Source organism: Neolamprologus brichardi, chromosome 7, assembly GCF_056152115.1.
Source record: "Neolamprologus brichardi isolate AB-2024 chromosome 7, ASM5615211v1, whole genome shotgun sequence".
In the NCBI taxonomy this organism is placed as follows: domain Eukaryota; kingdom Metazoa; phylum Chordata; class Actinopteri; order Cichliformes; family Cichlidae; genus Neolamprologus; species Neolamprologus brichardi.
Window position 1 is genome coordinate 41,080,110 of NC_142110.1, and position 13,602 is coordinate 41,093,711.

The following is a 13,602-nucleotide window of genomic DNA, read 5'->3' on the forward strand; positions in this document are numbered from 1 at the left end:
GCCCATTGTTCCTTCAGTGGGCTGGTTTCAGTCATTATGCAAATGTACTGTTTATAAGGTTGGGGAAACCTGCAGTCAGCTGAGACTGAAGAAGTCACTTGGATGAGTGACGAAACGTTTCTCCCACAAAACGCTACGTCCAGATGAACAGAATCAACTTTTGGAGATTTACTTACCTGGATGATTGAGCGTGCATCAAGACATTACTTCAAGTTATGATTGCCAAAGGTGGTTCTAGAAGCTACGGAATCATGTTGTGTAGTATTTAGTTCTTTGAAAACTTTATTTTTAAGGACTCTGTACTGCCATGGATAGGAAGTCACTATCAAAACATAATTTAGCAGTTAACAAACATAAAGCGTATGGTGTATTTAGAGCTGCTTTGCCTGTCTTCCCTTAACTCTTTGCAACAACTCACCACAGTTTTGTCACATCAACGAGACTACTTAAAAAAATTTTTTTTTTTACCTCAAACTACACAGCGGTTGCTTGGCTACAAACGCCTCAATTACTTATTGTGTGACTTTTGTGCTATAAAAGGTTGGTATGACCTGACGAGTTCAAATTGACAGTGATAGACCAGCAATTTGAGTTTGAAAAGAGCAATTTCTTCTTTGTTGCCATCTTGCTTCCACAATTGAACAGACTTGGTCGACTGTTGCTAAACATGCAATGGTTACGTTCTGTTTTATTGCACAGTTCAAACGGTACCGTGTCTCTTTCAACACTACAGGAGAACTTTGTGGATCAGAGATGAATAGGGAGAGGTAAAGTAGGGGCGGGGTTGTGCTTGTAGAGAGTGCAGTGACAGATGATGCAAACACTGGTACAGCTTTACTGAAGGAAGACTTAATGTCACTCAACATCAAACTATTTCTATAAGGTAAAGTATCGATATATCTTACGAATTTGATATGACAATAAAAATCCGGCCTTGAACTCGTTCAGGGTAAAAAGTTAAGTTCATGTTAGCTTGAGTCCTCAGCTTCAACTTCAATTGCGAGCCCAACTTTAAATACTCAAGTTACTAAAGTAAGACTGATGCTTTGTTTATCCGACTTGGTAAAATCAAGCTGAAAAATATTCAAAATCGCTTCAGAGAACTTGCTGTGGAGAAACTGGGTCATGGCTCAAGTAAAAGTAATACGTTTCATCGGAGAAAGATAATGGAAAAAAAATTAGGCACATTTATCAATTTACTTTCGTTGGCCACTTTGAAATGTTTTCTTCTGGTCTCTGCCAGTATATGGATTTAATAAAAATAAACTTCAAGTTCAGGCCTCTTATTCAAAGACTGTCTAACCAACTCATGTTCCTCCTGAATCTTCACTCCTGTCTACTGGCAGCAGTGCAGTAAAGTAAAAGGTCACATTGACATTGTCTTGGATTTTCTGACCCATACTGAGCAACAGGAAGTGCGTATGTTGCCTATTTAGACGTTTGCATCAAAGAGAAAAAACAAAGAAACCCGTCGCTGTTATTTAAAGTCTATTCCTCCTGATCAAATCCATGAAAAGACCAAAACGTGTTTGAAGTTACGATCACACATTTTTAAAGGCATCATACTTGCTACACTAATGCTCACATTGAAATTTTCCTGTACTGATGTGACAGCAAGCAAGAAAGCTGTCATGTTTTATTCAGCATGAATGCAACTTTACCATGAAAGTCAGCAAGATGGAAACTAATGCCCACTTGTTCACATTCCTTCAGATTACCTGCAGTAATTTCATTCATTTAACACTTTAGTTTTTTCCATTACACCCACACATTAATATGTAAATATGAAACACGTCTGATCATGCTGGGCACATCCCAGACAAGGTCATGAGCGCAGAAAGGCAATTAAAAGGAGGGGATTCAATATTTTCCTATGAATAAGGCAAGAAAAAAAAATAAAACACTTTGTAAAAACAAGGACAGCTTGTATAATCTGAAACCTAATTTTCCCCAAACTGGCTACTCTGCTGTCTGGGCACTTAACCTGAAGCACACAGCAAAGTGACAATGCAGCGTAAAAAACAGACAGCGCACATCTGTTCTTTAACATAGGGGGGGAAAAATCATATTAGAGTTAAAATAAGAGAGGTCAAAGAAACAGGCAAGTGTGTTTTTACTTGTTCTTACGTGTGTGTGCTGACTGAGGTCCAGAGTGGAGAATTGATCTCTTGGAGGCTCAGAAGTAGTAAGTCTGTGAATACCAATCAGCGGTAATTAATAGCAGCTAATGGACTCTCTCTGTTCTCGTCTCTCTTCAGTCTCCATTTATTCCTTCCAACATTTCTCTCTCCTTTTTATTATGCAGCCATAATGCACACAAAGGGGAATAATTATTATTTTCTCTGTAGCTGTCCTTGCTATATGCTCCCAGACTGACATTTCAAACTTCTACATCACAAGTGGCTTTTTAAGACGTGGAAATGTTTTGCGACAGCCTAATAAAGCACTTTTAATGAGAAAGGTTATTTAACTCCAAAGATCCAGAGAAAAGTAGAGGAACAGTCTTCGTTGGAGGGAAAAAAGGACAAATCAAAAAGCACATCACTTAAAGCCCTCTGTACCCCCATATTATCACTTTTAGATGGCACGGTTTGATGCAAAGCATGTGGTTGAAAACCTGAAATTACGAATCCAACCTTTCAAGTACAAATGACAAGACAATCTTGTTGCTCTGAAAATTCTATTATTTTCAGAAACAGTTGTGAAAAATAAAACTGAGAACACCCAAAGATACAGAAGCTTGTAGAACCACCTTTACAAAGTATACATTATTTATATCACTTCCAGTTTTTTGAGATTTGTAGGCATTCATTCACACAGGGCTCTTCTTAAGGTCCTGGTATCCTTGTTTGGTTTTCACCAACTTTGCAAACCAGAGCCATGCTTCATGTTTTTGCTTTCCATTTGAAATCTGCCCAAACAAGTCAGCACTTTTCTGATGGTATTTTCATAAACGTTAACATGCAAACTGAGGCTTGTTAAATCTGAGATGCATCTCTTCAGTTTCTCTAAGCATTTATGATTTTACCTTGTGGTGAACTGCGATGTCCACTGTGATGTCATAATTTTTTTTCACTTGTGAATAATATTTCTACACTGTATGATTACAGATTTTAAATTGTTTAGATCGCCCTATAACCTTTGAGATTGATGGATGGCTTGACACCAGAAAACTGCCAAAAAATATATTGTTTTGCAGAAGTTGTCACAGTTGCTGACGATTGCTTAATCAAACACGGCAATTGGTGAATATTAGCCTTACTGATCATTGACAGTGACGTGACGATTAACAATGGCAGAAGCTGATATTTATCAATTGTCAGATCAATTTCATATTTACTAAATTGTCAAAGATGGTTGAAAGTTGAAATCATTTACACCTATTGTAACAGTAAATATTTTAACATAATCCTTTGCAATTTTATTTATTTATTTACTAGCATTGGCACAAATGGGGGAATAAATATGGTACATTTTTCAGTTGTGTTGTTACTTCTATTAAATTTCTCAATATTAACAAATGCAATGTTTCTCATGTTCTCCTTCGCCTCAGTGGCTCAAAGTTCAACCCACATACCAGTCACTCATCTATCACCTAGCTGAAATAAAAATATCTACAATATAAAGCTTCTCTTTTTAAATAAGAGTTTTGTTTTCCTTTTTAAATCAATATTTCACTGTATGGCAAACATATAAGTAAACATATTAGAACAGTTTCTTTCCTACTTCAAGACGTGAGAGCTGATCACAAAGGTGCAGAAAAAAAAAATCAAAAGCATAATCCCAACAACAAAATGGAGCTAAAGCAGGATGGAAATTACCTGAACCAACTGCATGCCTTTATCAGTCTCCTTGTCGGTAAAGGATATGTCAGATAGTGAGCAAACAGCCTCACTACTGATGATTAGTTCATGTTCATGTTTTGTCAATGAGGACCTGAACTGAAGTGCTATTTGGGGAGGGCTGGTCGAGGTCTGTGAAGGAGCAGCAGCTGATCTCATGGTTCACTCACATTAGAGTAAAAATAGGACTGCAGAGGTTGAGTGTGCAACACCCTCAACCTTTGGGTGACCACTTTTCATCGCAAAGCAACTGCCTCGCACCCAGAGCAGAATGACAAAGAGCAATCTCCGTCCAGAACAGATAAAACTGTATTTTGCTGCTAAGACAACTTCAGCTCTCTGCATGCATGCTAACTCATGGTAACGCTAAGCTAGCCAAGAACCTAGAGTGATGTTAAAGCTGAGTGAATGCTGACCCCAGCCCAGCAGCCAGAACCTGAACTTACAGTTAACAAACTGAGTAGTCGGGCTGCAGCCTCCGTTTCTACCCAATTTAATGTTTCTAGAGTAGAATCACTGCCGTGATTGTTTTTTGTGCTGGTTTTCATCTTTTCTTTTTTTGTCAGGTTTGTGTTCATATCTAAATACTAAGACAATCTGTGTGTTCTCATTAGGATAAGGATTTGTGTTGGTGTGTGGGACTGTAGCCTATAGGTTTATATTCTTAAAAGGTAATTGTGAGACAATGCTTTTCACATAATTTCACAGAGACATGCAAACGTAATGTAATAATTAGTGCAACAAATTACTTTTTCCTCGGAGTAATTTAACAACATACTACATTACTTTTAAGAAAAGTGTTCTGTTAAAACTTGTAATTCATCAATTTTTTTGAGTAATGACCCCAACGCTGATCACAACAACGAGGGAACATGCACAAACATTTGAAAACACAGCATGCAATTAATTTTCTGCATGTTTTATCTTTGATATGCTTTCTTGGAGATACGTTTGACTCCCAAAGCAGAGCTAGTGAGACCCCAATGAGACTCAGTAGGACACTGATAAGGAATCGAATCAGTAAGTGATACCGATAATGCAATCAGAATCACTAAATTCTTATCAATTCCCGTCCTTAAGTATCACAAACCCAATAGATGTGATTTCTAAATTACCCCCAACCGTTCAGATGCATCAACATCACTTTGAAGTCAGTAGCTGACTGTGAGTGGTCACTTGTGCACAAGAGCACAAGATCACTAGAGATGGTTGGAACGATTCTGATCCATGCTACCGTCTCCAATCACTACCTTCCCCAGTGTGGCGTTAAGTGTGTGGCACACTGTCACCTACGAAGGACAGGCTACTGTCAGAGATTTAAAGAGGATGAGGTGGAGTCAGCTAATTCAAGTAAAGAGGAGGAAGAGAATAAAAGACAAGTGTCAGAAAAAGAAAAATGAAGAGGCCGACTGGTGTACAGCCCGAGAAGGACGAGACATAACAGGGGGCACAGGGACAAAGACGACATGTCAAAGAGAAAGAGCGACACGGAGGGCTGATGTACAGATGAGAGGTGGATGGAGTACAGGCTGTACTTGCAAGCTCATTAAACAGTGCAGTATCTGATGGGTAAAGAAAGAAAGCAATGGAGAGAAACTGTCCCAATCACTACTGCCTGGCCAGAAAAAGATCAATCATCAATGACAAGGAAGATGGATGTAAAGAATAAGCCTCCTGGTGATCCCAAGTTACCTCCGCTTAGACGTTTCACATCATTACTGTGCGGGTATTTTTCAATAGCTCATTTGCAGTATGCTCAAGGAAAAGTTTGGGAGTTTGATCACATGGCTGTTGGTGGGACGATCTGGCAGGGTGGGTATCAGACCCTAACTCAGGTACTGGATAATCAACAGATCCTTTTATTGGTTTTAATTGAAGAAATAATATCTGCAGTCATTCTGAATATAAGCAGAACAGCCCCCTGCTAGTCTTTTTTTTTTCTCATGGCACTCATGACTTCTGCAAGTGATCATAGGATTAAATTGGGACTAGTCAAGGTAACATGCTTATACCTTAACCAAAAGTAACAATTTCCTCTTATTTCTAGACAGTGCGCTTTTTTCAATCAATAAAGCAACTGTAGTGATTTTCTTTAAGGAGAAGGGAAATACCTCAACGGGGGCAGAAACATTTTGTGTATGGAGGGGAAGAAGAAAACTGCAATAGTCCCATCTCGACTTCAACATGTCAGTTCTAACAGCAAACACTATCTTAAAAAAGCCTAACATGGGCTAGGCTGATGTATTTTTACTGAATATATTTTAAAGCAACTTTTTTGTCTTTGTCTAAAAAGTTAATTACAACTGAACACACAAATGAAATGAAGTAGAAAAGTCAGTCCCTTTTCTAGTGAGCGCAGAGTAGATCTAAAGTAGCTTATTGGAGAGGTACTGAAAACCCTTGAGTTATTTTTATAATGAAGACAGGTAGAGTAGCAGTAAAGCCAAAAGGTTTTAATGATCTTGGGAACTTGTGGACAAGTGATGGTAAAATGAAGTGTGAGATGGACAGGCAGAAAGGTGCAGCATCAGCAGTAATGTAAGCACTGTGCTGGGCCGTTGCGGAGCTTTTGATTTACAAAGTCAATCTACGTTCCAACCCTCACATATGGTCATGAGCTCTGGGTAGAGACTAGAAGAATGAGCTCTGTGGCCTGCCTCAGCCTTAGAGATCGGGTGAAGAGGTTGGCTCCTTTGTATTAAAAGGAGTTCAGCTGGTTTAAGCTAGAGTGCCTCCTCTGGAGATTGTTCAGACTCAGAGGAGACTTCAGGGTAGAACCAGAACCTGCTAGAAGGATTATATATATCATCTAGCTTGGAGCCCACCTCAGGATCCTCCAGAATAAGAGGAAACTTTGCTGAGGACAGGTACATGTGGAATACCCTGCTTAGGCTGGGATCACCATGACAGGATCTTGAATAACCAGAGGGAGGATATATAGGCTAAAACCTCATGTTTTAGCATTCACCACATCCTGTTATTTGACACTTGTAATACACAGTCCACCGTGAATCATCAAAGGTTCATCCTGGTTAATCTTGAAGTCCACAGCTGACTTTCAAAAGGATTTCAACGTGAAATACTCTGTCCATCAGAACTTGTGCATAATTGATTTAATAGGCTGCCCAAAAGTCACATTCTCATTCACCTTGTGATAGAGAGCAGTGCCTCAAGGTTGTACTAAAAATTACTTTGCTTGATCACAAAATGCTAATCCATCTGGTGTTTCTCAGGATGTTTCAAAATGACGCAAGACTTTGAATCAGGCCTAACAAGTGAGCCGAACCAAGCAACAAACACAGTTTAAAACTAACTTCAGGAGCCACTGACCATTTAGCAACAGGCTAATCTCAGCAAACCTCTCCCTTGTAACCTGATAAGGAATATAATTAACTTGCTACTCTCTAAGCTTTCATACTACAAAAGCATCTTAGAGTAATGAGGACAGATTTACCTCCAGCTTTTTTCTTTCCTTTGAAGAATTTACATTTTTATCAGAACTAATTCCTTATTTTTGTGCAACTGATACTGTTAAAGCAGATTCTGACAGGCTGTGCATACCAATCAGAGCGTGCTTTAACAGATGAAACATGTCATGTGGTCGAGCACAAGAGTCTAACACAACTGAACTTCTGCAACCAACAAGAAGCACAACACCAGGGCTTTATTTGTCAAATACTTGTCAGAAACGTAGGAAGTGAAGCTGTCCATGTGAGTCTACCCCCTGGTGTGACGTGAGTAGTTGTGTCTGATGCTTGCAACAGACTGAAACAGCTATCTGCAGATTTCCCTGGCTGTGTGTGTGTAAAAAGAGCATCTGGGGAGCGCCTGAGTAAATTAACAGAACAAAAAGCTGGCAGACGGGTCTGTCTTGTTGTGATGTTCATCCTGAACAGGAAACCAAACTGCGTGATGAACTTCACAAAAATAAACAAAAAAACCCCAAAACTAATTCACAGATGTCATCTGACAGAGTTGCTTTTTAAAATTACAACACAGTGTGAGGGGTTTGAACCCACATTAAAATAAATATATCAACAGAATTTTTTTGCCTTTCCGTTTCACATCCCCAGCTAACAGGGGACAGACTTTCCTAAGAGCACCCTATTGGATGTGGCAGAGCAGTATAGCTAATTTATGGGTCAATATAAACTCCCATCACTGCAGACTGAAAGCTGTGCTGGCCTGCGGCAGAGAAGTGGAATAGAGCAGAACCTTTAAATCTAAGACGCACAATACATAGGACGAGGGGAAAAGGTCCATACCGTCACGTAGAGCACGGCACAGGCTACAAATAAAAAAACAAGTACATCCATTCACAATTACTCCCCTAGCTCGTTTTTTTTCCTGCAGCCTTTACCAAACCCAGACCATATATTCAATACTAAAACTGTCAGTCAGTGCATCCCATTAAACGCATCACTTCCTACAGTAATTACAACAGCGCAATCCTTCCAGAATGGCGTGACGTGCAGAGACAATGTAACGGGATGATAGCGTGGGTAATTAGTGTCTACTATTAAAAACATAATTCACGGTACAAACAAGATGTGGCGATTTGTTTGAGCCGAGCCACAAACAAAACCACCGCAGGATGAAGGGAACTCGCAGTGGCGTGGAGACTCAGACTGCCGGTGATCAACTATTTTCACCGGTAGCTATATTTTTTCGCCTGAATGCGTCAGCAGATTATTTTTGAAAATGACACATTTTGAAACTGACAGGTTTAGCTGTCCTTGTAAATACTTTACTATTGACTTTTTCACAGAAATGTCACAACATACATCTGCCTCTCCTGAAAAGAGTCACAAGCAGTCCATCATTATTTATGTTTTCAGCTCTATGCTAGATCTGTATCTGTTTAGCAGCTTCCTAATAGGAGTTTTACCTTCCGATATGTCATGTCACACAAATATCTAATCAGACAATCATGGCAGGAACTTCATGCATTTAGCCATGTAGACATGGTCAAGACGACCTGCTTCAGTTTCAAACAAGCATCCGACTGGAGCAGAACATGACATAGTTGTTGGTGCCACATTGGCTGGTTGAGTATTTCTCCGAGTCTACTGATCTACTGGGACTTTCCCACACAACCATCCCCATGGTTTACAGAGAATGGTCCAAAAAAGAAAAAATATCTAATGGGTGGCATTTGTCTAGGTGAAGATGTCTTTTTGATACCAGAGCTGAATGGCCAGACTGCTTTCAGCTTTAAGCTCAAAAAAGATTGGAAAAAGAAAAGTTGCATGGTCTGTTGAGGCTTAGTTTCGGCTGCCCCTTTTGGACGATAGGGTCAGAATTTGCTATACACAACAGCATGGATCCTTCCTGCCTGGAGGTTTAGTATGCTGGTGTTGGTGCAATGCTGTGGTAGTTTCTTGGCACACTTAAGGCCCCTTAGTACCAACTAATCATTATTCAATATGCCACAGCCTAATTGAGTATTGCTGTGAAGTGTACCCATGTCCTGACGGCTGCTTCCAGCCAGATAACGCATCATGCCACAAAGCTTAAATCATCTCAAACTCATTTCCTAAAGCATGATTATAAGTTCACTTAGTCAAATGACTGCTGCAGTCACCAGATATCAATCCACTAGAGCACCTTCAGGAAGTGGAAAGACATGATGGCTGTGTGACAGTCATCATATCAATACGGATCAAAACCTCTTAAGGGAATGTTTCCAACATTTTGCAGAATCTACACCATGAAGAAATCACACAGTTATGGAGGCAGAAGGGTGCAAGGTGGTCAGAGAATGCACACCAGTTTTCTTACATCCAGACATCTTTTTAGTGAGGACCTTTCTTCAGCAAGACAGTGCCAAAGCAAATTCTGCGCATATTATAAAGCATAGCTCTGTAATAAAAAGGCCCACCTAAAGTCCAGACCTCTTATCCATTGTAAATACTTGGCTGTCATGAAATGTTAAAGATATGACCTGGGAAAGTCTAGACTGTTATGCAGCTAAAATCCCATTACAAACATCTATGTGAAAAACGTCTGCTTCTAAAACTGCAGTAATTAGTCTCCTCAGTTCCAAAATCCTTACAGTTGCTAAAAGAAGGGATGATGCAACACAGTGGAAAACATCCCCCTGTCCCAACTCTTGATAAGCATAGCCGGCATCAAAATTAAAATATGAATGTCGGTTTCATTAAAAAAAAATGCCTTTGAACTCTTATTTAAAACAAATATAGAATTTCTATTACTTGCAAACCATTGCATTCTATTGTGATTTACATTTTCTTATCCATACCAACTTCTTTGGCAACTGGATTGTAAATTGACCAGAGTTATGGGACGTTAAAATGAGAAAGTAAGTTAAAAATAAATCATGGGTATTACTGTTCTGCGTCTATTTCAGGTGGCTCTCCATTGAGTTTTTTGTCAGCTCCAGGTGTTGCTCTGTCAGGAGGCGTGCAGCGTTTTTTGTTCGTGCTCCAGTTTTTGCCTTGCACAGATGTTCTGATTTTGGTGGAATACTGTCCTGTTCCATCGATACATTGGATGCAGACCGAGTGTCCTCAAACAGTGAGTTGAATCAGTGTATGCAATAAAACTGAATTTGATGATGGGCAATTGGTGCCGATTAAACGCAAGCATCGCGCAATATGGCAAATTAACTTTGAGCAGTTTCTGTTTGCAGTTCTTCCAGTTATCACATGGAAGCATAAATCACACTTGAGCCTAAAAAAAAAAAAAAAACTAAAAATGTGTTCAGACTTGACCGAGTTATGACTTTGGGCAGAAGTAGCTTAAATGCCTTAATTACCTTCATGAGCCCCGTGTCACAGCCACTGCTGCAACTGCTGACTGTGCTGGCAAACGGGCCAAATCAGCATGTATAAACACACAATAACGATGTTCATGTTGCTTGTAAATACCACATGCAAGATCTTTGCTTGACATCCCTTGTTCTAAGCAACTCACAGCCTTGTTATTCTAATTAAAGGAGTTCACAGAGAAGAACATTTAAAAAAACCAAAAAAAAAACCAAAACCTTTTCCTGTGAGCTTCTGTGCGAGTGCGCAGTGTAAGCTGCACTACTATACTCCCAATTTGTAAGCAGGTCTCAGTCGGTTTGTTGTTTACATTATTAGCCTCCTCGAGTCATTACATAAAGTATAAGCACACTTAATTAAGTCTGCAATGTTCGGTAAATTTTTTCTATCAAATATACTGTGGAGCGCCTTGTTTTGACACCGCACTGCTCCTCGCTGTAGTATCTCCAGGTTCATCTCATTTACCAGCGAGGACCAGCGCGGTGATGAAATTCAGTGTAAACACAGAAGCGGGTGCTGATTTAGAGTCAACATCAATACCCAGAGAGAGCGAAAGTAAGAGAATATAAAAGTCTACTTACTTAAGACTACAGCAAACCAAAACATTCGGATCCATACGAACCCGCAGTCTTTCAAACTTTGCGATCTGAGTGATCGCTGTGAAAGCGCTCTCTGATCATCAAAATAACACATATGCAATGCCAAGAAGTGATGATAATGAAAGGAAAGATGTAAAAAAAAAAAAAAGTGAGATAAAATAATAAAAAAGGGGGTTTTAACTATTTATTAAAAAAAATATATTTTTCATAAGCTCCTCATTAAAAAGCTGTAACTATGTCCCAGTGGTTCCTCTACCACTGAATAGGTGTAATGAGTCCTGCTGCTTTTATGAGCTATTAACAATGAAAGAACCAATAATTAGCTTGAGTTTCACAGCAAAGTTTTTTTGGTCACTAAAGCACTGCAAGCTTTTTTCCCCCCCTTCTTTTGCTTGGAGGACGTCAAAACCTGTTTCTACTGCCTTACTGCAAGGAAATGATTTAATCCATAAAAAAGGGAAAAGTCAAAACGATTTGAATGTTAGCTATTAGTTTCTTGTGATTTCAGTCTAAAAATCTAAATCTCACATCAAGCCATGTAGGAAATGATGATCAATGCTTATCCTCGCACACATTAGGGTGTTGCAGCGGCTAATACATGTGGACCTGCAGTGCAAAGTTCTTATCAATTTGCTGCTGTTCATGATATAATGCTGTGAATAAAGGCAAGGAAAGAAGGAAAAATAAAGGACTACAGAGAGAAAGGCAAGCGAGCAAAAAAAAATTCAACACAATTCAACAGTGGTTTATTGAGTGACTGATCGATGAGTGCAGCTTCAGCCAAAAAGACTCAACGGAGAAAATAAAAAAGAGAGAACAAAAAAGAAAGCAGAGACACAACCTCACTAACCACAAACTCCAGCCTTGGAGAGAAGCAAAACAAAGAAAATGGGATGTAGTAACCAATGGGTGTGCAGTCCACACTGAACACAAGAGCAGCGCAGCCTTGTAAAATGAGAACGTGACAGATAAGGCAGAAAAAAGGTGATGCTGCCTGAAACCTTGGGAGAGAGAGGAAATGAAAGTTGTGGGCACACTTAGCGTGAAGACAGGAGTAGAAGAGCGCTGGGAAGGCACACAAGAAACTAAGAGCAGTACACACAAGCAGCCTGCACAAGAACACACACCGTGACAGAAAGAAACATATATTTGCTGTTCTGAGTGTACGCAGCGTTTAAAGGACAGACAGGAAACTGACCTGTGAGCACGGCCTTGGCGGAGGGTTCAGCCAGGTCCAGGGCGGACTTGCCGTCCGTGTTGCGGATGTTGGGGTCGGCTCCATGCTGCAGTAACACTGTACAACAACAGGGCAGACAGAGACAGTAGCTAAGCTCCTGGACTGACATACAAACTCCCCGACACACACTTCCTCCCAGTCCACCTCCTGCTCCTCCCGCTGCTACTGTTGAACCACATCCTTCTCCATACACTGCTCGTCCTGGACCTCCTCCTTTCTCTACCACTTGATCCTCAGCTATCCCTCCCGTTCCACCTCCCGCGGTTGTGTCTCCTGGCAGTGCTCCTGCCAGTCCCGTTTCACATTTCTCTCCTCCTCCTCCAGCTGCTCCTCCTCTGTTGCTAGTGCTGCTCCCTCGGCTGCCCCTGGCTGCCCCTGCCCTGCGACCCATGCTGCTGATGTAAACAGACATGCCACAACAAAAGCAAGCAAAAGCTACACTACAACACACCGCCAGAGAGAAACAGCGGACTTAACAGCTACGTGACCGGCCGCAAAACACATCACACTTCCACGAATGAGGAAGGGAAGGCTGTGATTAAGCTGAGAATATAAGTTTAAAAAATGAAATGAAAGGGAAGAGAGGCTACGGCTAATCGAGGCAGCAGCAGCAACAGCGACGAGGCGGGCAGGCAGTGCGAGTGGAGAGACTCTTGCCTCTCCAACTGACTGAGCGATGCAGCGGAGAACAAGATGAGAGAGGAGAGGCGAAGAGAGGAGGGGACATGAGAGACGAGGAGAGGGAACCATGGGATGGGGGGTGGATGGGGGGGGGCTTAGCGTCGGAGTGGATGGGAGAGGTAGAGGACGAAAACAGGGGAGGAAGAGCAAAACAAAACAAGAGAGCTGGAAATGTGGGGAAAGGAAAGGAAAGGAACAAAGCAAGGTGAGGCTAGAGGCATGAGACTACCGAACAGGTATGAGCTGAATAACAAATTCTGCTTGCGCTTTTTAAATGAGCCCTTTTGAGGGTGCTAATGTCAATACTCTTACTGACTTCCTTTCCACCACACTTCCCACTATTGTGAGTGTTGAGCAGTTCCCAGCGCACATGCCCTTTGTACACTTGTGTACACTTGAAACCACCCAGCTTACAGCCGACACAGAAGAAGAGGAGAGAAGCAGGCATCTTGGTA

The 13,602-nt window shown here is 40.8% G+C and overlaps 1 protein-coding gene across 1 annotated transcript in view; it reads right to left on the reverse strand.

Annotated features, from left to right (window-relative positions):
- Window positions 1-13,602, reverse strand: part of tnksa (tankyrase, TRF1-interacting ankyrin-related ADP-ribose polymerase a) — a 103,428-nt gene that overhangs the window by 76,868 nt on the left and 12,958 nt on the right. Inside the window, exon 4 of the mRNA XM_006795559.3 lies at window positions 12,428-12,523. Coding sequence (XP_006795622.2) covers window positions 12,428-12,523 — 96 coding nt within the window. The remainder of the gene's footprint in view (window positions 1-12,427; window positions 12,524-13,602) is intronic.